This window comes from Heterocephalus glaber, unplaced genomic scaffold (genome assembly GCF_053883595.1).
Source record: "Heterocephalus glaber isolate CG9 unplaced genomic scaffold, H.glaber_assembly_v1.0 deba00001442, whole genome shotgun sequence".
Taxonomy (NCBI): domain Eukaryota; kingdom Metazoa; phylum Chordata; class Mammalia; order Rodentia; family Bathyergidae; genus Heterocephalus; species Heterocephalus glaber.
In genome coordinates this window covers 43930433-43954673 of record NW_028258296.1, presented here as the reverse complement: position 1 = coordinate 43954673, position 24241 = coordinate 43930433, and the positions used below count along the sequence as shown (strand labels likewise).

At 41.6% G+C, this 24241-nt stretch overlaps 1 protein-coding gene and 1 pseudogene across 4 annotated transcripts in view; one reads left to right on the top strand and one right to left on the bottom strand.

Annotated features, from left to right (window-relative positions):
• The window catches only part of Sort1 (sortilin 1), a 78353-nt gene extending 54224 nt beyond the window's left edge, over nt 1–24129 (top strand). For 2 of the 4 annotated variants that reach the window (XM_004853626.3, XM_004853625.3), the window contains exons 9-21: nt 777–921; nt 1836–1991; nt 4064–4170; nt 7691–7793; nt 8288–8456; nt 9010–9200; nt 11198–11387; nt 15476–15592; nt 17464–17572; nt 18522–18620; nt 19141–19247; nt 19503–19617; nt 19831–24129. In XM_004853626.3, coding sequence (XP_004853683.2) covers nt 777–921; nt 1836–1991; nt 4064–4170; nt 7691–7793; nt 8288–8456; nt 9010–9200; nt 11198–11387; nt 15476–15592; nt 17464–17572; nt 18522–18620; nt 19141–19247; nt 19503–19617; nt 19831–19845 — 1623 coding nt within the window. In that variant the 3' untranslated portion in view covers nt 19846–24129. The remainder of the gene's footprint in view (nt 1–776; nt 922–1835; nt 1992–4063; nt 4171–7690; nt 7794–8287; nt 8457–9009; nt 9201–11197; nt 11388–15475; nt 15593–17463; nt 17573–18521; nt 18621–19140; nt 19248–19502; nt 19618–19830) is intronic. The other 2 variants (XM_004853627.3, XM_004853628.4) reach the window with 1 other exon arrangement.
• Nucleotides 16860–17319, bottom strand: LOC101697633 (mitochondrial import inner membrane translocase subunit TIM14 pseudogene; annotated as a pseudogene).
• Nucleotides 24130–24241: the final 112 nt, after the last annotated feature.

Below are 24241 nucleotides of genomic sequence, written 5' to 3'. Positions count from 1 at the left end.
GCCAGAAATTAATTCTCATGCCCTGGCTAACTGTATATTTGGTAGCTCTTTTTAAACTGTCAATCCAGGTGTGGTGGCACATACTTGTAATTGAGAAGGATTGTCAGTTTGAGGCCAGCCTGGGCTACAGAGCGAGTTTGAAGACCAGTCTGGATGTAATAGTAAGACCCTGTCTCAAAAACAATCAGAGAGTAGTCTATAATTGCCTTTGTAATATACTCTGTTACCAAATACTCTCTGATCATTTCCTTGTAGTAATTAAGACTCTTCCTTGGCCTGTTCCCAGCCCATGCATGTTTCCTTCATCATGGCTATTCTGCAGGTCCCAAGCGTGGGTTTCATCTCCATTTTCTAATTTCTTTGTCTAATTCTTTGGGTTATGTGAGGACTGTCTGAAAGGGACCAAACTTTTATTCAGCAATCATCATTTTTAGAATTATCTGAGTAAATATATGCAAATAACTGTAAAGCTAAGTCAATGATGGTCCCATCAAATCCTTAGCTCTGCTGAAGGAGATGGGCTATCAGAGATTTGGAGGATCATCGGAATGAAGGGACCAGAGAGAAAACCAAGACAGCTTTACTTCTAATAGAATGGATTGCTCCATAGCCTGGAAGGAGTTAGAAATTGCTTTGATAATTGGTACTGTGACCTTTCTCACAATTGTACCCACTGGGGAAATGAATAATAGTAACTATTAAAAATGTTTCTGTTCATGTCCCCACACATGGCTCTTGACAGAAAATGTAAGGTAGATGTTGGCATATTTTTCTAGGATACAACAAGAAGGATCCACGTGTCAACAGATCAAGGGGACACGTGGAGCATGGCCCAACTTCCTTCTGTGGGACAGGAACAATTCTATTCTATTCTGGCAGCTAATGATGACATGGTATTCATGCATGTAGATGAACCTGGAGGTAAGAATCTTTTAGTCTTTGAATGCATAGAGATTTAAGCTTTAAGCCCTGCTATAAGAAGCTTTCCTTTTTATATGTCAACTTTTCCTGTCATTCCTAGACATTTATTAACATCCTACTGATCGTGAAGATAATGTGTTGCCTCTTTAGTTTTTAGTCTTGCTTTGTAGTTCAGGCTGGCCTTGAACTCTTGGCAATCCTTCTCCCTCAGCCTCCCAAGTGCTGGGATTACAAGCAAGCGCCACCATGCCTGGCTGTGTTGCCTCTTTAAAAGGCCACTTGTATTGATAGTCGCTGTGGTTGGTGTATTCCAGAACAAGTGTTTTAGCAGTGAGCTGCTCAGAATAGTCTGCAGTATTGGCAGGCTTGGTATTGATTTGCTGTTATCAGGAAAGGAATTCAGAGCATTTAGAAACAGCCATTTGACAAAGTAATTTTATATCTGTTGAATCTAATGATAATAAATTGAGGGCATATATTTCATTTATCTTTTCTGTTTTCATTTTTCTGGTGAATATTTTATAAAAGCATCAGTTTATGACATACTGAAATTTAAAAAATTGAATCTTCAGCACAGATAGTTTACAAACAATGTTCTAGAGAATAAAGATGTAGAAATAAAATATGAATCTAAATACAATGCCTCTACCAGCAAAATATATCTGCAAAGAACTTTTCTGTGGCATCTGAGTAATTCATTCAATATGCAGCATTTTTCATATTTCAGACACTAGAACTAAAGTTGGGCATGAAGATCTTGAATATCAAACCTTGATGAATTCTTAGGACTGAATCTCCATCATGGAGACAGCTGTTTGGGTGAACGATCTGGGCCAATCAGTTATGTGCATAGCTATACTATTGTTTTTTTCTATTCCTTACCAAGACTTTGGTTGTTTGTTTGCCCATTTCAGATACTGGATTTGGCACAATCTTTACCTCTGATGATCGAGGCATTGTCTATTCCAAATCTTTGGACCGACATCTCTATACTACCACAGGTGGAGAAACAGACTTTACCAATGTAACCTCCCTCCGTGGAGTCTACATAACAAGCATGCTCTCAGAAGGTGAGTCTTGCCACAGCTGTCCTGTCCTGCTCCTCCAGCTCAGTGTTAGGATTTGAGGCCTTTGGGGAGCCTGATGGCCCTGTCCTCCAGTAATGTGCTTTCCTAGCCAACAAGCCTACCCATGTATATTCTGGCTCCCTATTTTAAATAAGTTATGGTAACTAGACCTAGGAAAGAGGAAAGCAATGGCAGGTAGAAAGAAAAATGTTTTAGAGTCAGTGTTGCTTACCTTGTGAGTCTTCCATTGGGATGTTTAAGCTGACGGGAATGAGCCTGGAGTTTATAGACATAGCAATAACCAGCCAAGATTCTTCTAGAGTTCTGTTCCATGGCTCTGTAGGGCTTACCTCTACTAAGGCACAGATATGCAAATAAACAAAGAGTCTTGGTTAGTTGGTTGGTTGACTGATTGATTGGAAGTAGGATGTTTGTTTTTATTTTGTAAAGTCCTTGCAATGGCCTACAAGGCATTAAGTGACATTGGCTCCCTTCCTCTTTGCTGACCTTACCTCCAGCACTTCTCTCTTTCATTTGCTCTGGACCTCTCACACTAAGCCCTTCCAGTCCTCAACACATCAGGCACACACACTCCTTGGTTACAGATTTGCACTGCCAGTTCTGTCTTATCCCTGGATATCTGCAAGGCTGAGCACTTGTTCTTCAAGTCTTTGCTTTTATGTTCCTTTTGGAATAGGCCTGCCCTGACTGTTTTATTTTGAATTCCAACATGCCCTCCCCCTTGCCTGCATACTCCCAATCCACTTTTAGCTGTGCAAGTGCTTTTCCATAGCACTTATTTTCTGACATACTATATAATTTACTGATTTACTATGTCTAGTGCTTGTCTCACTCTACCAGAATGTGTATTTCACAAGATTTTTTTGTTGTTGTTCACTAGAACATTCCTAAAGGGTTACAATAGTTTTCACTTGGTAGGCACTTATAAATGTTTGTGGAATAAATGAATTTTCTTTTACTTGCTTTCCTAGTTGATATTCCTTGGAATGCTCAAGCATATTATCTCTGAATGTAAACGTGCAACAGTTTTATCATTGAAAATAGAAAATGAGGAAATGGATATAAGGGAATAAAGTAAAGTATAAGGAATAATGGGATATGGGTAGCGGAGAAATGACAATTAGAAATATTAGTCCAGCACACATATTCAAATCTTGAGTTAGGCATGGTGGTGCCCACCTGTAATCCCAGCCCTTGGGAGGCTAAGGCAGGCAGATTGCTGAGAGTTTGAGGCCAGCCTGGGCTATGTAGTAAGTTCAAAACCAGTCCAAACTACATTTTTGTCTCAAAAAACAAAAACAGATCTTGACAGTCCCAAAACCTTGTCATGACCTTGTCCAAATAGAGATGAGGATTCCTTCCCATGCTAGATTTTTCTTCTAAGTCATCAGACAGAGGAGAATGTGCATCAGCATGTTCATGTTAGTCAGGAGTTATCTTTCAGTTACTGTAACAAAATACCTAAAGTAATCACCTTACAAAAGAGAAAAGGTTTATTTTGACTCACAGTTTGGACAGTTTTAGTCTATAGTTAGTTGTCCCTGTTCTTCTGAGCCTATTGGAGCACATCATGGCAGAAACATGTCGTGGAGGAAGCCTCTTCACCTTATAGAGAGGAAGAAGAAGGAACCAGTGTCTCAATTATCCCCTTAAGGGCCCCCCAGTGACATAACTTCTTCCCAGTAGGCCCAGTTTCTTAAAGCTATCCTCAGCTGCTAATAATGCCACAGACTGGTGCCAACCCTTTAAGACACGGACCTCGGGGACATTTAAGATCTAAACTATAACATAAAAGCTATCTTTTTCTAATAGTATCACTCCCAAATGGTTTCCGGAATTCATTCAGTCCTTCTCAGGTGGTAAGCCTTTTACTTTTTAAAGTGCTACTCAGTTCCTCACCATCACTGAGCCATTTTTGTGAGACATTAAAAGCTTCTGGGACTTCTGGGATTAAATGGTGTTCTCTGGTCTCAAGAGCAAGTTGTACAGTGATAAACTAACTGTGAGTGGTGCTTCCAGTGTGTCAGACTGGTGGTCATTCTTTCCCCATTCAGATAATTCTATCCAGACAATGATCACTTTTGACCAAGGAGGAAGGTGGAAGCACCTGCGGAAGCCTGAAAACAGCGAGTGCGATGCTACTGCCAAAAACAAGAATGAGGTTTGTGTGCGCCAGCGTTAGATGTGTGTGCAGAAAAGCAGCCAAGCCAAGCTTCTGAGAAATTAAGTTCATACTAGTTAGGGTCCACAGTTTAAGATGGAAAGTTTGGAAATAAAAGTAACGAAATTAACTTAGATTTGGGTACATAGGAACTGTGCAGAAAGGTGAAAATATTATAGATTGTCTTTTAAAGAGCAAAACCAATGGCTAACAATTTGTTTTACTAACCTGCAGAATGAAAACAGAATAGACAGATGTACTAGTTAGGGGTCAGCATGGTAGTGATGAGGCTTTAGGAACCCTAAGCCAACAAGCGGCCATCCATGTACACTGCAGAGACAGGCTGAACAGAAAAAGTGAAAGGCATTGGCCTTCCTTCCCCTTCCATCTGGTGACAGAGCTGGTGAAGCAGGGGAAGCCCCTCTGAGGATGGGCCTGGAGGTAGAAACAAATGTGCCACAGAGGCAAGACATATGCAGAGTACTCAGGGACTGGCATGTGTAGGTCAGGGATACAACGGGCAGGAACAGTGCAGGACCACTGCAGGAGGTCCCCGATCCCAGGAGTGACAGGCCTTGACAGGCAAAAGAAAAAAGGACGCTTTGTATCTGGCTCTTAACAGAATCTCAGAGGAGCTTAGGGCACTCTGGGTGTCCTCTTCAAAATACAGTGATGCTGGTGGCTCCTGACCTCTCAGAGCACCTGCAGCTGCCATGCTGTCTGCTTTCTAGACTTTCCTAGTCTTTGTGTAAGAGCCTTAGGCGGTGTGAGGTAAAGTATACCTGCACTGCTCCCAGCACACCCTCCTTTCTTCCTCCCTGTAAGTGCTAAGACTACTACCTTCTCGTCCCTTTTCCCATCCTCTGCCTTGGCCTTGCCCTCTACCTCCCCACCTCACCTTCAGCCACAGTACATACAGTGGCCTCTTCACTGATCTTGTTACCTTGTGCCCCGTCCCTCTTCCCAACACTCTTCATGGTTCCCCTTGCCCTGGAATAGTCTGTGTCCTGGACCTGTTGAATGAAGATTCTCTTCTGTCAGGCTCTCTCTGCCTTTTCACTGTTCCTGCCAGTTGTATCCCTGATCTACACATGCCAGTCCCCGAATACTCTGCATATGTCTTGCCTCTGTGGCCTTCCCCAAAGTGTTTCCAGTGGAAGTTGGGCCTGTCTCCCTGAATCCCAGTTAATTAGGATCAGTGGAAATCCTAACCCTCCTCAGTCCCCATCAGTTAGAACTAATCATTCCTCTTCGTAAATAATTTGCTTGAAACTCTCTTTTTTTAAATTATAATAAAAAACACACAAAACACTACTGGTATTTACAATTTTAACCATTTAAAACCTCTTTTAGAGTACTTTCATTCTACTTTATATACCTCAACTACTTCCTAAATTTATTTATTTTCTTTTCTTCTCAGCTTCTTTTCTTGAAGTATTTTTGATAAATAAAAATGGTATATATTTATAGTGTACAGTGTGATGTTTGGCTATACGTATACATTGTGAAATGACTACCACAATCAAGCTAATTAACATACCCATTACCCCACAGTTACCTTTTTATTGTGTGTGGTAAATTTAGGATCTACTCTCTAATCAAATTTCAAACATGCCATATGTTATTACTGACCATAGTCACCATGCTGCACATTAGATCACCAGAATTTACTCATCTTGCATAACTGAATCTTTGTGCCCTTTGGCCAATATTGCCCATTCTTCCCCTTCCCTTCTAATCCCTGGCAGCCACCCTTCTAGTCTCTGCTTGTATGAGTTCAACTTTTTCAGATTCCATACATAAATGAAATCATACACTGTGTTTCTGTGCCGGGCTTATTTGACTTAACTGGATGTCTTCCAGATTCATCCATATTGTTGCAAATGGCAGGATTTCCTTTTTTAAGGCTGAACAATATTCCACTGTATATATAAACCACGTTTTAACCATTCATTCATTAAAAGACACAGCGTGATTCTCTATCTTGGCTCTTATGAATAATGCTGGAGGGGCAGGGATATAGCTCAGTGGCACCGTGCCTGCCTGGCAAGCACAAGGTCGTGAGTTTGATCCCCGTTACCAAAAAAAAAAAAGAAAAGAAAAATGAACAGTGCTGAAGTGGGAGTGTACATGTCTCAAGATTCTGATTTCATTTCCTTTGGATGAATACCCAGAAGTGAGATTGGTAGTATTTCTTTCTTTAATTTCTTGTTTTTTGTTTTTGTTGGGGGTTTTTGTTTTTGTTTTGTTTTTGAGAAAGTATCTCACTGTGTAGCTCAGGCTGGCCTTGAACTCACTGTGTAAGCCACGCTGGCCTTGAACTCATAGAAATCTTCCTGCCTCAACTCCCCAGGTGCTGGAATTACAGGCATGTGCCACCATATCTGGCTGTATCTTTAATTTTTTAAGGAAATTCTATACCATTTTGCATGATGACTGTAACAATTTACATTTCAACCAGTACAGTACGAGGGCTCCCTTTTCTCCACATCCTTGTTAACAGTTCTTATTTGTTTGTCTTTTTGATAATAGCCATTCTAACAGTTATGAGGAGATACCTCATTGTGGATTTTTTTTTTTTGGCACTGGGGATTGAACTCTGGTCCTTGCGCTTACAGGGCAGGTGGCAGAACCACTGAGCTAAATCCCCGTCCATCACTGTGTTTTTTATATGCATTTTCATGAGGATTAGTGATGTTGAGCATTTTTTCATATACTTGTTGGCTATTTGTATGTTTTTTGAAAATAGCTATTCATGCCTTTGCCTGTTTTTAAAAATGGTGTTATTTTCTTGTAATTGAGTTGTTTGTATATTAATCCCTGTCAGATGTATAGTTTGCAAGTATTTTCACCCATTCTTAGTTGCTGTTTAATGCTTTTAAATGTTTCCTTTGCTTTACAGAAGCGTTTAAGTTTGAAGCAACCCAAAAAAAGTTATTTGTGAAGGATATTTGTACACACATGTACATATGGCAACATTATTCATAATAGGCAAAAAGATAGAGAAGCTCAAGTATCTAACAGTAGATGAAGAGGTTAGAAAAACATGGTATCACACACAGCAATATCATTCAGTCTTTGAAAGGAAGGAAATTCTGACATACGCTGCTATACAGATGAATCTTGAAAACATTATGTTAAATAAAATGAACCAGTCACAAAAAGAGAAGTGCTATAGATTTCAGTTATATGAAGTACCTGGAATAATCAAAAAGCAGAGATAGGAAGCAGAACAGTAGTCGCCCGGGTTTTGCGTAACAAGGGGGGAGTTGTTGCTTAAAGGGTGATGTTTGAGTTTAGCAATATGCAAAAGTTCTGAAGATTGGTTGCACAAAGGAGAGGATATACTTAACACTCCTAAACTGTACATTTAAAAAGTTAAGATGGTGATTTTATAAAATATGTATTTGACCGCAGTTTCTATTAAAAGGTCTCACTGAGGTATGAGTTAAGTTTCAGGCTTTATCAGACAGCTCTGTGAGATGAGTAAGGACATTGTATCTTTGGTTTCTTTTCACAGTGCAGCCTTCATATTCATGCTTCCTACAGCATCTCCCAGAAACTAAATGTGCCAATGGCACCACTCTCTGAGCCTAATGCTGTGGGCATAGTCATCGCTCATGGTAAGGAGCCCTTCCTCTTACCACCATGGGTAGAAGTAGTGGAGTACACTGAGACTCAGCCATGACATTTCACCCTTATTAAAAACAAAACAAAAGCCCATTACTGTGCCTTTTATGCCTGTGGTAGAATGTCTTGCATTATAACAATGCTTAGGGAGTTTCGTAGAGTCCCATCTGAGAATGCAACATCACTTCTCCTCTTCCCAAGTTTTGGTGGCCCTTTTGTCTGCCGCAAGAGGCCTGATGGGAAATAATCAGAAAGTCATTCAAAATGATCTTCTTGCCAAGCGTGGTGTGCACACCTGTAATCTCAGCACTTGGGAGGCTGAGGCAGGAGGATCACGATGAATTTGAGGCCAGCCTGGGTTACATAGTGAGTTCAAGGGCAGCCTGAACTACATAGTGAGATCCTGTCTTTAAAAAAAAAAAAAAAATCCTCTTGCCAGTAAATCCTCTCTGTTTCACTGCTGATGAGATGATGGATTATGTTGCAGGTAGTGTGGGGGATGCCATCTCAGTGATGGTCCCAGATGTTTACATCTCAGATGATGGGGGTTACTCCTGGATGAAGATGCTGGAAGGACCCCACTATTACACCATCCTGGATTCCGGAGGCATCATTGTGGCCATTGAGCACAGCAGCCATCCTATCAATGTGATTAAGTATGCATGAGCTCAGCTCCACACACAGTATCTGCATAGAGGGCAGCTGTGGGAATGTTCTTTGGTTTATTGAGGGGAAAAAGTCTCAGGCCCTAATTCAGTTTTGCATTCTCCAAAACTGTAGGAGAGATTCTAGAAGGGGTTGTATGTTAGAGCAACTCAGATTAGTTGGCATTGGTATTTCTTCTAACACATTTTATCATTTTTTAAACTTCTTCTTTCTCATCACAAAAAATTTATGGAAATGTCCAAGCACTGTGGATTGGAAATGACTTCTTAAACACAAGTTTTTATAGAGTAATTTGAGTTTGTTAATTTAGAACCCCATTCTCACATGAGTCAGTGCCCTCTCCTTCTGTACATTTTCAGAATGAATCATTTTCCCTACACTGTTAACCATAGGCATTAAAAATGAAAGAAGCTGTCAGCCATTGCTTAAGCCATCACCTAAATCTGAGGTTTTCCTATGAATATTGAACAGCCAGAGTGTTTTTGTGATATTCCCAGTACTTGTTGAACCTCTGTTAAGATCTTTCTCTAATTAATGTTGCAGGTTCTCCACAGATGAAGGTCAGTGCTGGCAAATCTACACGTTCACAAGAGAACCCATTTACTTCACTGGCCTAGCTTCAGAGCCTGGAGCCAGATCCATGAATATCAGCATTTGGGGCTTCACAGAATCTTTCCTAACCCGCCAATGGGTCTCCTACACCATTGATTTTAAAGATATCCTTGAAAGGAACTGTGAGTATCTCTTTTGACATTTCTGCCAGAAACTTTGCAATTCCTTTTCCTAGGTAATAGATTCAGTTTACTTTCTTTTAGCTGGGATCAGCAAATGCATATGCATAGAAAAGGAAATTGGAGGTTATTCCATGTAGGTCGTGAAGCAATAGAATGGTATCAAAAAGCATTTTCCTTCTTGGGACTAGCACTGTTCAAGAAAAATGAAGGCACATATGTAAGTTAAACTATCATGTCAGCTATATAATAACAGTAAAAAGAAAAGTGAAATGCATTTTAATGATAGAATTATATTCATATATCCAAAACATTATAATTTCAACATGTGACCAATATTAAAAATTACGGAGATATTTTACATTTTTGTCTTCTAAGTCTTTGAAATCTGGTATGCCCTTTAATGCTTATACTTACAGGAAGTCTCAATTCAGACCAGCCACATGTGAGTAGGGCTACTGTATGGGACATTATAACTTTGCATTCACTTTTTATGAGACTTTTTTCCCAGCTTAAAATAGTACATATGTATGTTTGTCTACAACTGTTGCATAACAATTCAAGGGTCTTTTCTCTGATTAGGCAAATATGCTGGTATTGTAAAGAGGAAACTTTAGAGGAAAGTATTTGCAAGAGCATCAAATTGATTGTGTCACTTCAAAATGTTGAAATAAAGAAATTCTCATGCAAAAGACTTTTGGCTTCAATGCCAATCACAGGTGAGGCTCTAGAGTGACCACTGGCCAGGTGTGAAGCCGACACTGACCTCCTCCAGGCTCTGTACCTTTGCACTGAAAGACACAGCAAAGGCCCAGAAAATGGCTTCAGAAAAAGATTGACCATGTGCAGTGCACAGTGCTCCCAAGTGCCACAGGCAAACCCAGACCCAGTGCCAAAGATGTTGACATTATACTGAGAAATAGGAAGGATAATAGAAAACACTAGAAAAAAGTAACCTGTACCGCCATGTTGGTGTAACACAATCCAAGATTTAAAAGTTTCAAGGCATTTTATTTGAATTTTGATCCTATTAGACATTTTTATGGGTCCATTTCCTCAGAGTGTTAATTCACTGGCTCCTAAGGAAGCAGAGCTCCTGATTTGGACTTTGCCTTTCTACAAGGTAATGATTTCAGACCTGAGGTCTTCAGTCATCTAAATTCATTAGAGAGACTGTAAAGGAGCTGGCTTATGAGTGTTACTCTCAGCAGTCAGTTCTACCATATCCCTGAAGTTCAGCATCATTAAGAGATTTGCTAAGCACTTGTTCTCTAATAGGCTTGTGCTGGTCTTCATATCCTGAAGGATAAAAACCTAACCTAGTCTTTAGGTCATAGTCTTTGAGTTATTTTTCCAGGAGTAGATGATACGATTTTCAGAGCCAGAAACTGTTGTCATAAACAATCCACATTTGGGCTGGGGATTTAGCTCAGTGGTTCCAGTGCCTGCCTTGCAAGGACAAGGTCCTGAGTTTGATCTCTGGTACCAAAAAAAAGAAATCCACATTTGAGAGCCAGTTGAGTAGAGCTAGAATTCTAGAAAGAGGCTGTTTTCATTCTGATTGAAACAAATCAACATGTCGTGAAATTGAACCTGTGCTCTTCAGTAGTTAGTATCCAATCCTAAGCAAAGAGCCCCTGGAGTGGAAATACCTGGTTCCTCACTTCTGACAACTTCTGTGAAATGGGGCACAGATAGGTGAGCAACACACAGCAGCCTCTCAGTTTGGAGAGAACTCTAGAACTTTCCTGTATAGCTTCCCACTTCAAAACAAAACAGGTTTTTCCTAATCCTTAGATGGATGGTGAGAGAGGAATGATCATCTTTTTGAATAAGGAAATACAATTGCCACTAGGCTATAGACTAATGTAATGTTTTGTTTTCGATTCCAAATAGGAATAATAGCTTGAGTCAGACTGCCTTCCTGCTCCTCATTCTTCTGCTTTCTGTGGGTGGGCTCTGGGTTATACACCTTCCTGGACCATCTGTCTGTCCTCTAGGTGAAGAGAGGGACTATACCATATGGCTGGCACACTCCACAGACCCTGGAGATTATGAAGATGGCTGCATTCTGGGCTATCGGGAACAGTACCTACGGCTACGGAAGTCATCTGTCTGTCAGAATGGTCGAGACTATGTTGTGACCAAGCAGCCGTCCATCTGTCCCTGTTCCCTGGAGGACTTTCTCTGGTATCAACACTTCTCAGACCCCTCTGTCAGCATCTGTCCCATATAGAAAGGGTGAAAGTAATTGTCTTATAGAGCCAAAAATACTGAAATCCTTTTTCCCAAGAGTAGAGAACTGCTGCTTCTTATCCAGGAAACTGAGGCCCAGAAAGAGGGAACTAACATTGTGAATAATTAGACAGATAGTATAATCTTACTGGATAATCATTGGGCAGAATGAGCAACCAACCCCAGAAATCTTAACTTGATAATGGTAGAAGAAAAGAAGCTATAGAGGGCCGGGGATTTAGCTCAGTGGTTCGGCGCCTGCCTTGCAAGCACAAGGTCCTGAGTTCAATCCCCGATACCAAAAAAAAAGAAAAAGAAAAGAAAAGAAGCTATAGAATGAAGAAAATAAAACAGCAACATCTATAGCTAGTGACAAGACAAAAACACCAAGAAAAGTGGTGCAGATACGAAGGGAAAATTAATTTTAGAGAGCAGCCTGATGGTTTGAGTACTAGGTTTCAGTTCCTCTGCAAGGCTGATGGCAGAGAGATAGTGGTTTGGTCCTGAGACTAGAGGTGACATCAGAATGTTCGTGGTCTTTATGCCCTTTTGAGGTTTATAGGCTGTCAGGGTGGACTCCTTGGAGTTCAGGGCCCTTCAGACTTAAAAATTAGTTACTTAGCTGCATAGGGTTAGTTGATTATATAAAAGGGCAAGGGAGTCCCTTGTGTAGCTTAAATGAGGTAATTTTAGGGGAAATAAGAGGGAGTGCTTCACATCATAGATAATAATTTTTTGGAGTTTGCTATGTAACAATAGATACTTACAGGAGGTAAAAGTGTATCCTAAAGGATTTGGACAAAATGCCAAGCAGATAGCAGTCATGTCCTCCCCTTTGGTGTAGTCTTGAACTGCAGGTGACAGCTGAATGCAGGTCTAAGGGAAACATGGGTCTGACCCTGTGTAGCTCACATCTATATGTTGAATAGTCAAGGGTCCTTCCTTATCCCTTTGCACAAGGAAAACACCACTCACATCACCTTGGTGTTACAGTAGGGCCACAGGTTGTTGATGTGGAGTTTAGGATGGATGACCTGTACAAGTGTAAAAGTTTGTAACCTGTCCTTGACTCCAAATACACCAGGCTCTTTCCCTGAACGTCTTCTTTTTTTCCAAGTATTCTGTGATTCTTCAGAGCTCCAGCCACTGTGTCAGGTGTTTCCTCTGCCTGGAAGTCTGTCCACATTCTTCACAGGACCCCCACGCCTGCCTGGCTTCTACTTGGCCTTAATACTAAGCTCTGATAGCACCACTTTAAAGTCTCTCCCATTCTCCTTCCTCTAAGCTCCCACAGCACCCCTACATTGGCACTTACTGTGTTTTAATGATGGTTTATAGGTTTGGCTCCACCATTAAACCCAAAGTCCTTGAGAGTGTACAGTATTACATGTGATAATAATAATATACTAGTAATGATAGCAGCTAACATTATTGAGCACTAACTCTGCAGTTGGCACTGTCCTAAACAATTTATATTTAAATTTACAACAGAAAAGTTGTGACTAACAGGTCTGGGGGAAGTGGCAGAGCTGGGATACCTAAAATTCTTTCCTGAAATTTCTCCCTGCTGTTAGAGGGGTGATGTCTTTTGCATCTTTTGCTCTCTTTTCCCTCTCCCCTAAATACTCATAAGAAAACCCTTAAACTACAAGTGGCATCTGTATAGTCCCCAAATATTCATTCAGTGCCAACACAAAGTGATAATGGAAGGTTTGCTGTAGACTTTCTAGATAAAGTGTACCTTAATTTTGACACAAAACAAAGGGGATAATTGCCCTGCAGATTTAGAGAAGGGAGGGAAGACTCCATGTAGAGCTGAAAAGAGGTGGATTGAAGAAGGCTAAGTTTAGGAGGTGGCATTTTGGCTGAGTACTGATAAATAGTAGGATTTGACCATGCACATCAGGGAAGAAAACGGGTCATTAAAGCCAGTGGACCACTGTGAGAATAGACACACAATAGCACAGGAAGGGTGTGCCAGATGATAGCCTGTGAGAAGTCAGAGTCATGATTCAGAAGTAAGGAGGGTCCAGATAGAGGATGCCAAGGCTAAACTTTCCACTTCGATGGTGGAAGGAAGGTAATAGCAGGGACAGACATGTGGAAGTGATAAGGAGGGGGTGGCACAGGGAAGAAAACGTGCTATGTTTTGACCATTTTATTCATTTGAGATTCTGTCAGCATAGTTAGGTGGTGACATACAACAGGCATTTGGAAATGTAGGATTAGGGCTCAAGAGAGGCAAAGCGTGGAAATTTCAGCAGTAAATACTACTAAAATTGTGTTCACCGAAGGAGGGAAGATTCAGAGAAAGTAAAAGAAGGAATTATACAGCCCTAGCAAAGTCTGCATTTATGGGTAGGAAGAAAGAAGCACAGCCATGGCCACAGAAACAGCTGTGAAGTAAAGTTTGCCGCCACCAAGGTGGGGAGGGGCACAGTGGTGTGTTGGATGAAACAACAGGTGACAGAGGTGGTAGCACAGAGAGGGCTCTTCTGGGTTTGATGACTAGCAAACTTTGGAGTTCCTTTTCAAGGCTGCAGAGAGGGCTGAAGACAAAATACATGGAATAGAAAGTAAATGAGTAAAATAGGGCAGGGAATATTCTTATAAGAAATTGGGCCAGTAAAGATGGGGCCAATGATGCACATCTGTAATCCCAGCTACTTGGAATATTGTGGCAGAAAGGTTACAACTGAACAACTTAGTGAGACCCTATTCAAACACTTTTTTGAAAAGGAAGAAGTCTGGAGGAGTAGCTCAGTGGTAGACTGTTTGCCTAGCATATGCAAGGCCCTGGATTCAGTCCCCAGTACCACAAAAGAAGAAGTGGGGGTGGGGGGGATAGGGGAAAGAAAAAGAAGAAGGAGAAGAGAGAAAAAGAAAAAAACAAAGAAAAAAATCGGTCCACTAAAGGAAAGAAGGATGAAGGCAGTAATTTCCGGGATAGAGATACATGTAGACTAGGGAGAAGCCGCCAGTTGGATGGGAAAGACTGATTGTCCCCTGTGCTGTCTGTGACGCAAGAGCCCAGGACTGGTAGGAAGAGTGAGACCAACAGTAAGGATGCTCTGGGCCGGGGGTTTAGCTCGGTGGTTCCAGCGCCTGCCTCACAAGCGCAAGGTCCCGAGTTCGATCCCCCGTACCAAAAAAAAAAGAGGATGCTCATGTAGTGATGTCAACCTCAGAGTTTCCCTATGGGGAAAGCAGAAAAGGAGAGCAGTTGAAAGGTGCTAGGAAGAGATGAGATGGAATGGAGGGCAGGAAGGGGTGTTTCCATTGGAAGCAAAGACTGTCTGATAAACTAAGAGACAGAAGAGGGGAAAATAGAATTTGATATATACCCCCAAGGGCAAAATAAATTACATTTGGAAGTAAAGAATTAGTAAATTTCCTGATTTTAGGTGTGTTTCCTGTGCCTATCTTTGTCTTAGTTGCACAGGCCCTTGCCCCACTGTAAGCTGCATTCAGTACCTTCCCTGAACCTGAGCTGTCTCAGAACTCCAGGCCTGACTCATAAGCTTTCTTTTCTTCTCAGCAGAGGCTTGTCCATATGCCTCAGAGACATTTCCTAAATGGCTGAGTTAATCAGCTTTCTGTCATAACAGATACCTGAGATGATCAAAGGGAAAAGGTTTATAACGAGAAAGTCCATGATTGATTGGCCCTGTTGTTTTAGGCCTGTGGCAGGGCAGCACTTCAAGGTAGGGTACGTGGTAGAGCAAAACTGCTTGCCTCACGGACAGAAAGCAAAAAGAAGAGGGGAAGGGGCTGGGGCTCCCCGATGACCCAAATACCTCCTACTAGATCCCACTTCCCAGGAATGCCATACTGGGGACCAAGCCATCAAGACATGGGCTTTGGGGAACACAGATTCAAATTATAGAATAGACCTTCTCTAGAGATGTCACGGACCTTCCTGAGCTGATAACAACTCTTCTAGTCTGGAATGTTAACCATCCATTGCCCCCATAAAACCTTCATTGATGATCACACTGTCCTTCCTAAACTTTGAAAATTACCTTATTTGTTGACTCTTACAGTGATTTTGGCTACTTTCGTCCAGAGAATGACTCAAAGTGTGTGGAACAGCCAGAACTGAAGGGGCATGACCTAGAGTTTTGTCTGTATGGACGAGAAGAACACCTGACGACAAACGGGTGAGATGGCCTTTCCGCTTTGTGGCAGATGAATCTTCCTGGTTAAGGGAGAAAGCTGTTTCTCTCCACACAGAGAGCCAAGTAGTGCTCAGGATACTCTCAAAAGCACCACCTAGGAGAACTTTCTGCAGTCATGAGAATGCTCTGTGACCTGCTGTGTCCCATATGGTAACCACTAGCCACACAGAGCTGTTGACATGAGCACAGCTGAAGAACAGAATTTTTCATTTTAATTAATTTGGATTTAAATGGATGCCATATGGACAGTACAACTCCAGAGGAGCCTCATTACCTCTCCTTGGATAAATTCGCCACCCCCTCTCCATTGTGTACTGCTTATTAATGAACTTTCTCTATGTCACAGCCTCTTGAGGTAGAAGGGACAGACATATCTCCAACAGCTAGGAACAGAGGTGCTTAGTCAATTCAGTAAACCTGTGGACATTCCTCAGGGCCTGAAAGATGACATGTTGCCAAATCAGTTTTGCTTTGCTTACCATACACAATGCTAACCATTGCCAACAAGGAGTTTTTTGAAAGGGAAAGTTTATTCCTGGGGTGGCCAGATCTGTCTCCCTGACAGTATGGTTCAGGATGTTCATGGGATAAAGAAGCAGGGTGATTTAAGGCATGGGAAAAGGTGATTGGAAGTGAGGTAATCAGTGATCTGCACATGTGGTCTTCATAGCTCTTTGTAGGATGCATGTTCAGAAAATGGCAATGATAGCATGATCTGAGGGTGGAGTTTGTGACCATCAAATTGTAACTCCCCAAAAATATGTTATGCAAAATGTCACCCGTCCATCACCTGCTCAGACACGAAAGTGAAGAGTTCGTGGTTTCAACAAAAGGGGCTTTCAAGTTCCTGAAAAGTACTCTAGGCAACTGTTGTCATCATGACCCACACATAAGATATGACATCTACACCAAACCTAATAGGAAACTGAGAAAATATTGCTCAGCTGAATGACCCCAAAGTTAATGATTTTTAAAAGTCAACTAAAAGCAAATGTGGCTAGAGGGTTTATTCAGGTTTTCCCTTGGTTACAGAAGTTCTCCAATCTTGTTTGCAGGAAGTAGGCAAGAGTCCAGGAATATATCTTTGTATTCTGTTAATAAACTAACTTTCCTTCCTTTCTCCTTCTGCTCTCCCTTCCTCCCTCTCTTCCTCCCTCCTCTCTTTCATTTTCACAGCTCTGAGTCATTTTATTATAAAAGCTAGAAAAGTAAGAGGAAAAAAAGTTGGTACTCTTATACATAAACTAATAACACAGGGGCCGGGGATTTAGCTCAGTGGTTCCAGTGCCTGCCTCACAAGCTCAAGGTCCCAAGTTCGATCCCTGGCACCAAAAAAACAAAAACTAATAACACAGAAGATTCATCATCCATTTACTTCATTTTTTCATTTGACCTCCTACCAGATCTTCAGCTGCATTGATTTTTGGCCACTATATAAGGAGATTCTTCTTTGTCTGTATGAGCCCTGATTTGTTGATGAGCATCTCTCATTCTTTATTAGCAGTAGGGTTTACACCTAGCATTAATGCTGCTTCCTGTTTTGTTATTTTGAGTTCAAACCCACCACTGTAATAGCCATGATGGAAGGTAGATTTTGGTAGACTTTGAGAATATTTGGGGCTCTGTGTGTTTCATGGCTTGCCAAACATAAGGCCTAAAACTCTTGCTGCAGCAGTTGTCAGTCTAGCTGCTGCCAACATACTGGCCATGACCTGGGCTTGGCTTCCCTGCCTCTGCCAGGAGCACTGTGCATCCCAACCCAGAGGCAACGTCACCAACTATACACCTTGAGCGGCAAGCAGCACAACCACTACCAGCAAGCACAAAACTGTAAGCAAATCTCTGACTTTCAGGTACCGGAAAATTCCAGGAGACAAATGCCAAGGTGGGGTGAATCCAGCTCGAGAAGTAAAAGACTTGAAAAAGAAATGCACAAGCAATTTTTTGAGTCCCAAAATGCAGGTACATTACAGTACATCTAAGTTTTATGTACAAGTGGGGTTTCGTATTCTGTCAGGATGAATCAAAGTTATAGCATCAAAAATTGTGTTACTGATACAAAGTGGCCAAACTGCTTCTACAGGCTTCCCTTTGCACAGGAAACTCTTAGGATAAAGGATAAGCTACAGAACCCAGTGATAAGCTCATTTCACTGAAAGCCCTTTTGGTTCGGGAAAAGATGTCCTATAAAGTTGTAAACATCTTAGAAGCAGAAAGTTGTGGAAATTTCCGAGGCTCAAAGTCCTTTAGGAAAAAGACTCAAGAAGGCTGGCTGTCAGTGCATGCTCTGTGCATGCGTTTAAATGCCACAATGCACCCCATTAATATGTACAATTATAACCTGTTGGCCAAAAACTTTAAAATGAATTTTTAAAAAGAGAGAAGGTTGGCTGTCAAAAGGCCATGGCCTAGGGTTCTGCACGTGTGGAGAAAAGTGTTGGACGGTAGGTAGGATAGGGTAGGTAGGGTAGATCTTTTCTGTATGAGTCCTGCCAGTATATTCAGAATGAGAAGCTAATCTATGGTAATAATGGGTGGTGTTGATTTAAAGGCAGTTTATGAGGCTGACTTCAAATTGTGGTAATGAATTATCTGGTTGGGATCTGGAAATACAGTGAAGAGGAACCCTCTTGATACAGAAGCACTGGACTAGTAATATGACTTGCGGAGACAAAGTGGGGCCCCTGCTTCCTAATCTGTAATATGAGAGGTTGAGCTGGACAGTCTGCAGGTGCTTGCCCTCTGCTGTTTTAAGGGAGGAGAGACTGACAAAGGGTGGGATTAGGAAGGCAAGGGGAGAAGAGTGTGTGGGTGTGTGTATTTGTAAGGGGACCAGTTTCCCCCTTCTCTGCACCCCCGCCCTGGGCTCCTGGTGGCTGTCCTCAGAGTGTTTGTGTGTGTGATTGCACAGGACTCCCGCCCACAGGGACACAGCTTGTCCCAGAATCCAGCTCCGCCTCCTCTTGGATACACTGAAAACACACACTTCCTATCTCCCACCCAGAAGCAGGTAGGTTACACAAAAACAATGATATGATAAGGCTTATTTGTAAACATTCCAAAAATTGAGTAAAAACATAAACCTGGTGACATAGGATGGCCTGCCTATATAGCACTGACACAGCATCATCCAGATGATGATTTTGTTCTAGGTTAATTCATCCCACTATTATCATAGTGTCCCTTTCCTGCTCTGCCCTTCAGCTCCAAGACTTGTAAACAGGGATGTGGAACTGTCAGGATCACCATATTTCATTCATCTAGGCAGTCATCAAGGCTTCCAGGATAGCTTTGACTTTGAAGCCCATTTGTAGCCTCCAGGCAATAGAGTTCAGATCCCCCTGCCTGCTGTGGTTCTCTCCTGGTAACAGAGATGGTACATCTTTGGATGGGGTTGGAAAAGTCACACCATTAAGTGCCTCAGGGTGTAAATGGCTCAGAGAAAGTAGGGGAATGAGCAGCCACTTTGAATGCAGTCCTAGAACATGCATGCCTAAAAGCTTTTGTGTTTTATGTTTTAATTTATCAAGAATTCCAAGTCAAATTCTGTTCCAATTATCCTGGCCATCGTGGGATTGATGCTGGTCACAGTTGTAGCAGGGGTGCTCATCGTGAAGAAATATGTCTGTGGTGGAAGGTAAGGAATGTGGAAGGGATTCAGAGGTACTGAATTCAAACCATAAAGTCCAGCACATAGAGTGGAGTATGCCCTTGGCTAACACTAGGTAGTTGAAGTGATGTTCCTAAAAAGTCAGGTCCAAATCTTCTCATAGCTTATATTTTTCCATATGTCAACTGTTGTCCGTGTTGCCTGTTTGTGACTCACTCATGAGTGTATAAACCCTGAGTATGTAAGAAACACACCTTGCTTACCACGTGCTTCCATCGACAGGTTCCTGGTGCATCGATATTCTGTGCTACAGCAGCATGCAGAAGCCGATGGTGTGGACACTCTGGACACAGCCTCCCATGCTAATAAGAGTGGTTATCATGATGACTCAGATGAGGTGAGACTATTTCTTCTGGAGGTGTGCTCCAAAAATACAAAAAAAAACCAAACCAATTCTACTCACCATCAAAACAATTGAAGCAAAGGAAGGCATAATTCAAAAGCAGAACATTAATACCTGCAGGATTTGGCGAGCCCAAAAACTAGATGATTGCTTTCAAAGTATGAATATTTTAATCTGTCAGTAATATGGCATGTGTCTTTCTTTCAGGACCTCCTGGAATAGCTCTTCCAAGGAGCTGGGACCCGGCACGGAGAGTGGAACCTCAGTACCTCTTACACTCCCTGTGTCTCCAACTTGGGGAAGTAAATTTCCCATTTCAAGGGACCCAGCTCTGTTTCTGCTATTTCCATCAAAGCCAAAAGGACCTACACTAAAGAACTGCTGGGTGGGGTGGGAAACCCTGAACACTCTTGAGATTGGCTCTGAACGGGCAAATTTTAAGTTCTTTAACTTTTTTATTTCTAGTTCTTTTTTTTAATATAGGCTTTGGCTTTGTTTGGGTTTTGGTTTCTTTGGGGATTTTGTTTTTGTTTATTTGTTTTGTTTTTTAAAGGAAATGAAATGGAATTCGAAGGGATTGTTTCCTCACTCTTGCCTGTTCTGTGTGGAGCCCACCCCAGAGCATCTACTGACTCCAGCATCAACTCACAATGTCCGCGGTGCTGTCCTGGGGCTCTGTCTGCCATGTGAAGCAGCCTTGGAGAGGAAAACAGGCTGCAGTGACTGGTACAGCCTGGCCAGCTTTTCTCCATCTGGGGACAGCTCTGATCCAGGAACATTTTATACCATCTCACACAGATCCTGACGCTGCTTTTATTTTCCCCCAAAGACCATAGACCACGCTGATTTTTCTTTTCCTCTGTTTAGGCAGTACCCTTGTTAATTGCCCTTTGGCAACTAACTTACCCATGTGCTTCCAAGATACTAAATCAGGAAAACTTACAGGGCAATATTTTTAACTTGGGGCAAGAATAAGGGAGCAACAGAGAATTGACTAGATTTAGTACCTATTAAAGGCGAAACTCTGGCTGGTTCTGAGATGGTCGAAACTGTGCTTTGTGTGTGTGCCAGTAGACTTGCTCAAGGACAGGGTACAGGCTTGGCCTGGAAGTCTGCCCAGCTCAACCATCTCTGCTAGAGTGGATTAGTGAGCACACAGTGCAGCCCTGAGGACTGACATCTGCAGTCTTCCATTTTGCCTTTGCACCTGACATGTTGGCTCATGATTGAGCCATAAAGGCTGCTTTATTTGCTTCCTCCTAGGATGCTATTGTACATGGAGCCAGGACTAGAGATGTTTTCAGATTCATAGATTTTTTTAATCAGCATTTTATTACTGGGCCCTTATCCTCACCTCTTTTCCCAGTTTTGCCAAGTCATTTGTTGACATGAAACTTTTGGCTGAACCAATTGAAAACACACTTCTGGTCTTCATGCTTTGCTTGATACATTGTGTTCATATTTTAAATTTAAGGAAGTTTCCCATTTGATATTTTTCCAAATTAAATGAATCACAGAATGTTGTTGGATTGATTTTGGAGTGGCCATATAATAATGGAAAGCTGCAATAATTAGTTTTAATACAGCTTAAATATTTGCTACACAGGAATATAGTGTGGTCAGTCTTTGGTTTACTATACCTTCCTACTATGCTGATCACAGTTTCTCTCAATAATTGTGATTAGGACATTCTTTGATGGATGCCATTTTGCTGCTAGTTCATTGTGTGGCTAGTAAGTCAGTAAAAAGTAAATGTGCCAAAATAACTTCTGTCAGAATTCGTGAGCAGATGGCTAACTTCTCTCCTCCCCAAAATGGATGAACAGCAGCAGGGAAAGAGGGGGAGGAACTGGATAGAGAATTTTAGAAACTTTGAAACTGCAGTAAAATTAAATGAGTCAGGGAACTTCTGTTAGAAAATGAAGTTAGGACAGTTTTGTGAAGAGAGTATTTGTAAGGGCTAGAAAATACTAGCTTTAAGCTCATTTTGCATGGTTTTAAATTTTTAAATAATTCCAAAGATATATACTAGCTCACAAATGATAAAAGTGTCAGCCTCTGTCTCCCACCCTTACCGTCTGCCCACAGTGAATTTGATGCCAAGAAACGACTATTTATACCGCATATCTTTTCTCCCAGCATATACCTAGATGGATGTGGATTAAGATGTGCCAATATACAATAATCCTTTTATTTTAAGATGTAGGAAAGTTAATATTCATCTCTAAACGTATAAGATTAGAGCTCTTTGCTTATAATAATATGTTAGATTTCTACAGAATTGACAATTTTCATAGCACTTTCACTTGTATTATGTCATTTGAGCCTCCAATGTTCTTGTGATGGAAATAAGCAGCCAAACTTAAGTCAGTTGGAGGTGACTTGCTGTTCTTTAGGACAGGGGTCAGGCATTGCTTTCAGAGCATTGTTTAGCACCTTTTTGTTTTCTTTTTGAAAAACAGAAAATTTTATTCTTCTGTTTTTCATGGCTGAAAACAAAAGTAATGGTAATTTTGAATGTGTCTTCAGGGACAGCCCCTCCCCTGGTGAAGGATCACTGTTGAGGAGCAGAAGTGTGAGTCTCCGTGGACGGGTCCCCTCTCCATCCTTTTGCTCCTACCGTGGGCTGGTGACTTTGTTGCCTTAGGATTGCCTGCTAGCCTGGCTCTTCCTTTTATTGGCTCGTTAGCTTTCTTAGCAGTCTCACAAATGTGTCCCCTCCACCAGAGACTAAAACAGCCTAAATCTATTACAGCTTCTAAAATAAAAAGATTTCTGGTTTGTCCTACACAGGTTAGGAGCATCACCTTTGACATTAAAACCTAACATATCATCCATAAACTCCCAGGTGGCAGGAGAGATTTCTGGAGGTTTGAGCAATGGAACTTAGCGTTGTTAGGTAGAGTAGACATAATCAGACAGTCCAAAGTGATCTAAGCTCTGAAATCCAGAATCCTCCCTATTCCCTATAGGATATTCCCTATCCTAGTGGATTTTTTATTTTTCTTGAGAGCAGAGACCTGGGTGTAATAGCCTAAGCTGTGAATTGAGTGGAAACACTACTTGGAAGACTAGAAGCCTTTGGAGGGTTGTGGTAGCTGTGGGGCTTAGGACATATGACAGCATCCATATACCTGAACCTGGGAATTGGCGTCTGTCTCTGGATAGGCTAGGCTTCCAGTATGTATCTTTCTTACTCTTAGGTTTGCCTCTGAGTCTCAGTATGCCTAAACTAGCCTTTCATCCTTGACAAATTAGTAATATGCTGGCCGCCTCCGGCTTCTGCCCCGTGCCTATAAACTGTAGCTGGCCTTCCTCATGATACTAAGATATATAGAGAGGTACAGGGTGATCTATACCAGCCCCAGGGTGCCAGGGCTGGCCTGGCTTTCCAGCCAAAGCATCTAGCCAGAGTCTCATTCTTTTTAAGAGTGCTCTGAAGAGCCCTGCCCCTGTACACAGTAGCTAAAAGCTCATCTGCTCGTTGTCAGCACAGCCCTCTCATCTCCATATTAAGCTAGGAAGCTTGGAACTGCTAAAATAGGAAGAGATGCACTTTTTCAACTTTCTGCCACCTTTCCAACAGGGAAATTAACATGGACTTAAATGTCCTTTAAACAAAACCAAAGTTTAAGATTTGCCATGTGATATAGTAAAAGGGAGGGCCAGAGACATCAGGGCCAGACTTCTGTTCCATGTGCCACTGATTGACCCAGGGCAGGCAGCTCTAGGAGCACCATCCTGCCCTAGCAGAGTCCAGCCCCACCCTCAGGAAGGATAATTGAAATAGTGGGAGCATGCCGATTTCCTTGTCATATTGATAACAATAAGAATTAGAACATTAATTTGAAATTATTTTCAACAACTTGCTGTATGCATTTTTTCACACTCCAATACATCCTTAAGCATTCTTGTTTATATGGAATAACAAACTAATCTGTATCTTTTTATATATATATATATATATATATGTACATATATACATGTATAAACTGTATAGTGTACATGTTAATGATTTATTGATATGCCCCAAATCTTTAATGCAGTTCTCATCCTCTGCATGCCCTCAATTGTGGTTGGGTGACCTAATGTCCCCTGGTGGTTATGCCCACCTCCTGTGTTTGAACCTCTGGGGAGGAGGGTTTAGGTCGTACTCTCTTATCCTCGTGCACAGAAATGCTCAGGGTCCCCGTGTGCCTGTTATTCATTCCTCTCTTGTCTCTTGTTCCCTTTCTGAGCATGTGGTCCCTCCCAAGTCATGAGACAGTTGCCTTCTTTTGAAAGTGTTAAGCAGTATTAAGATCATTACTGCATGTGTGCTGAAAATCCAAGTTTTCTGTTCCCTTGGGGCAGAAAATTGCATGTAAAAGGTGAGATAATCAAGTTTCAGTGACCCATGTCAATTACACAGCAAAACCAGACCCCACAATGAAACCCCACAAAATGGAGATAAAACTCAAATTTCTTTAGCATTGTGTAAATAAATCTGATGTGTTTAACTTTGTACTGGTAATTTTCTGTATATTTGCAATATTTGGGTTAGAAATAAAACAGACTAGACTTTGTTACTTGACCGACTGAGATGACTAAGCTATAGTTTATTAATATGACAGATTTT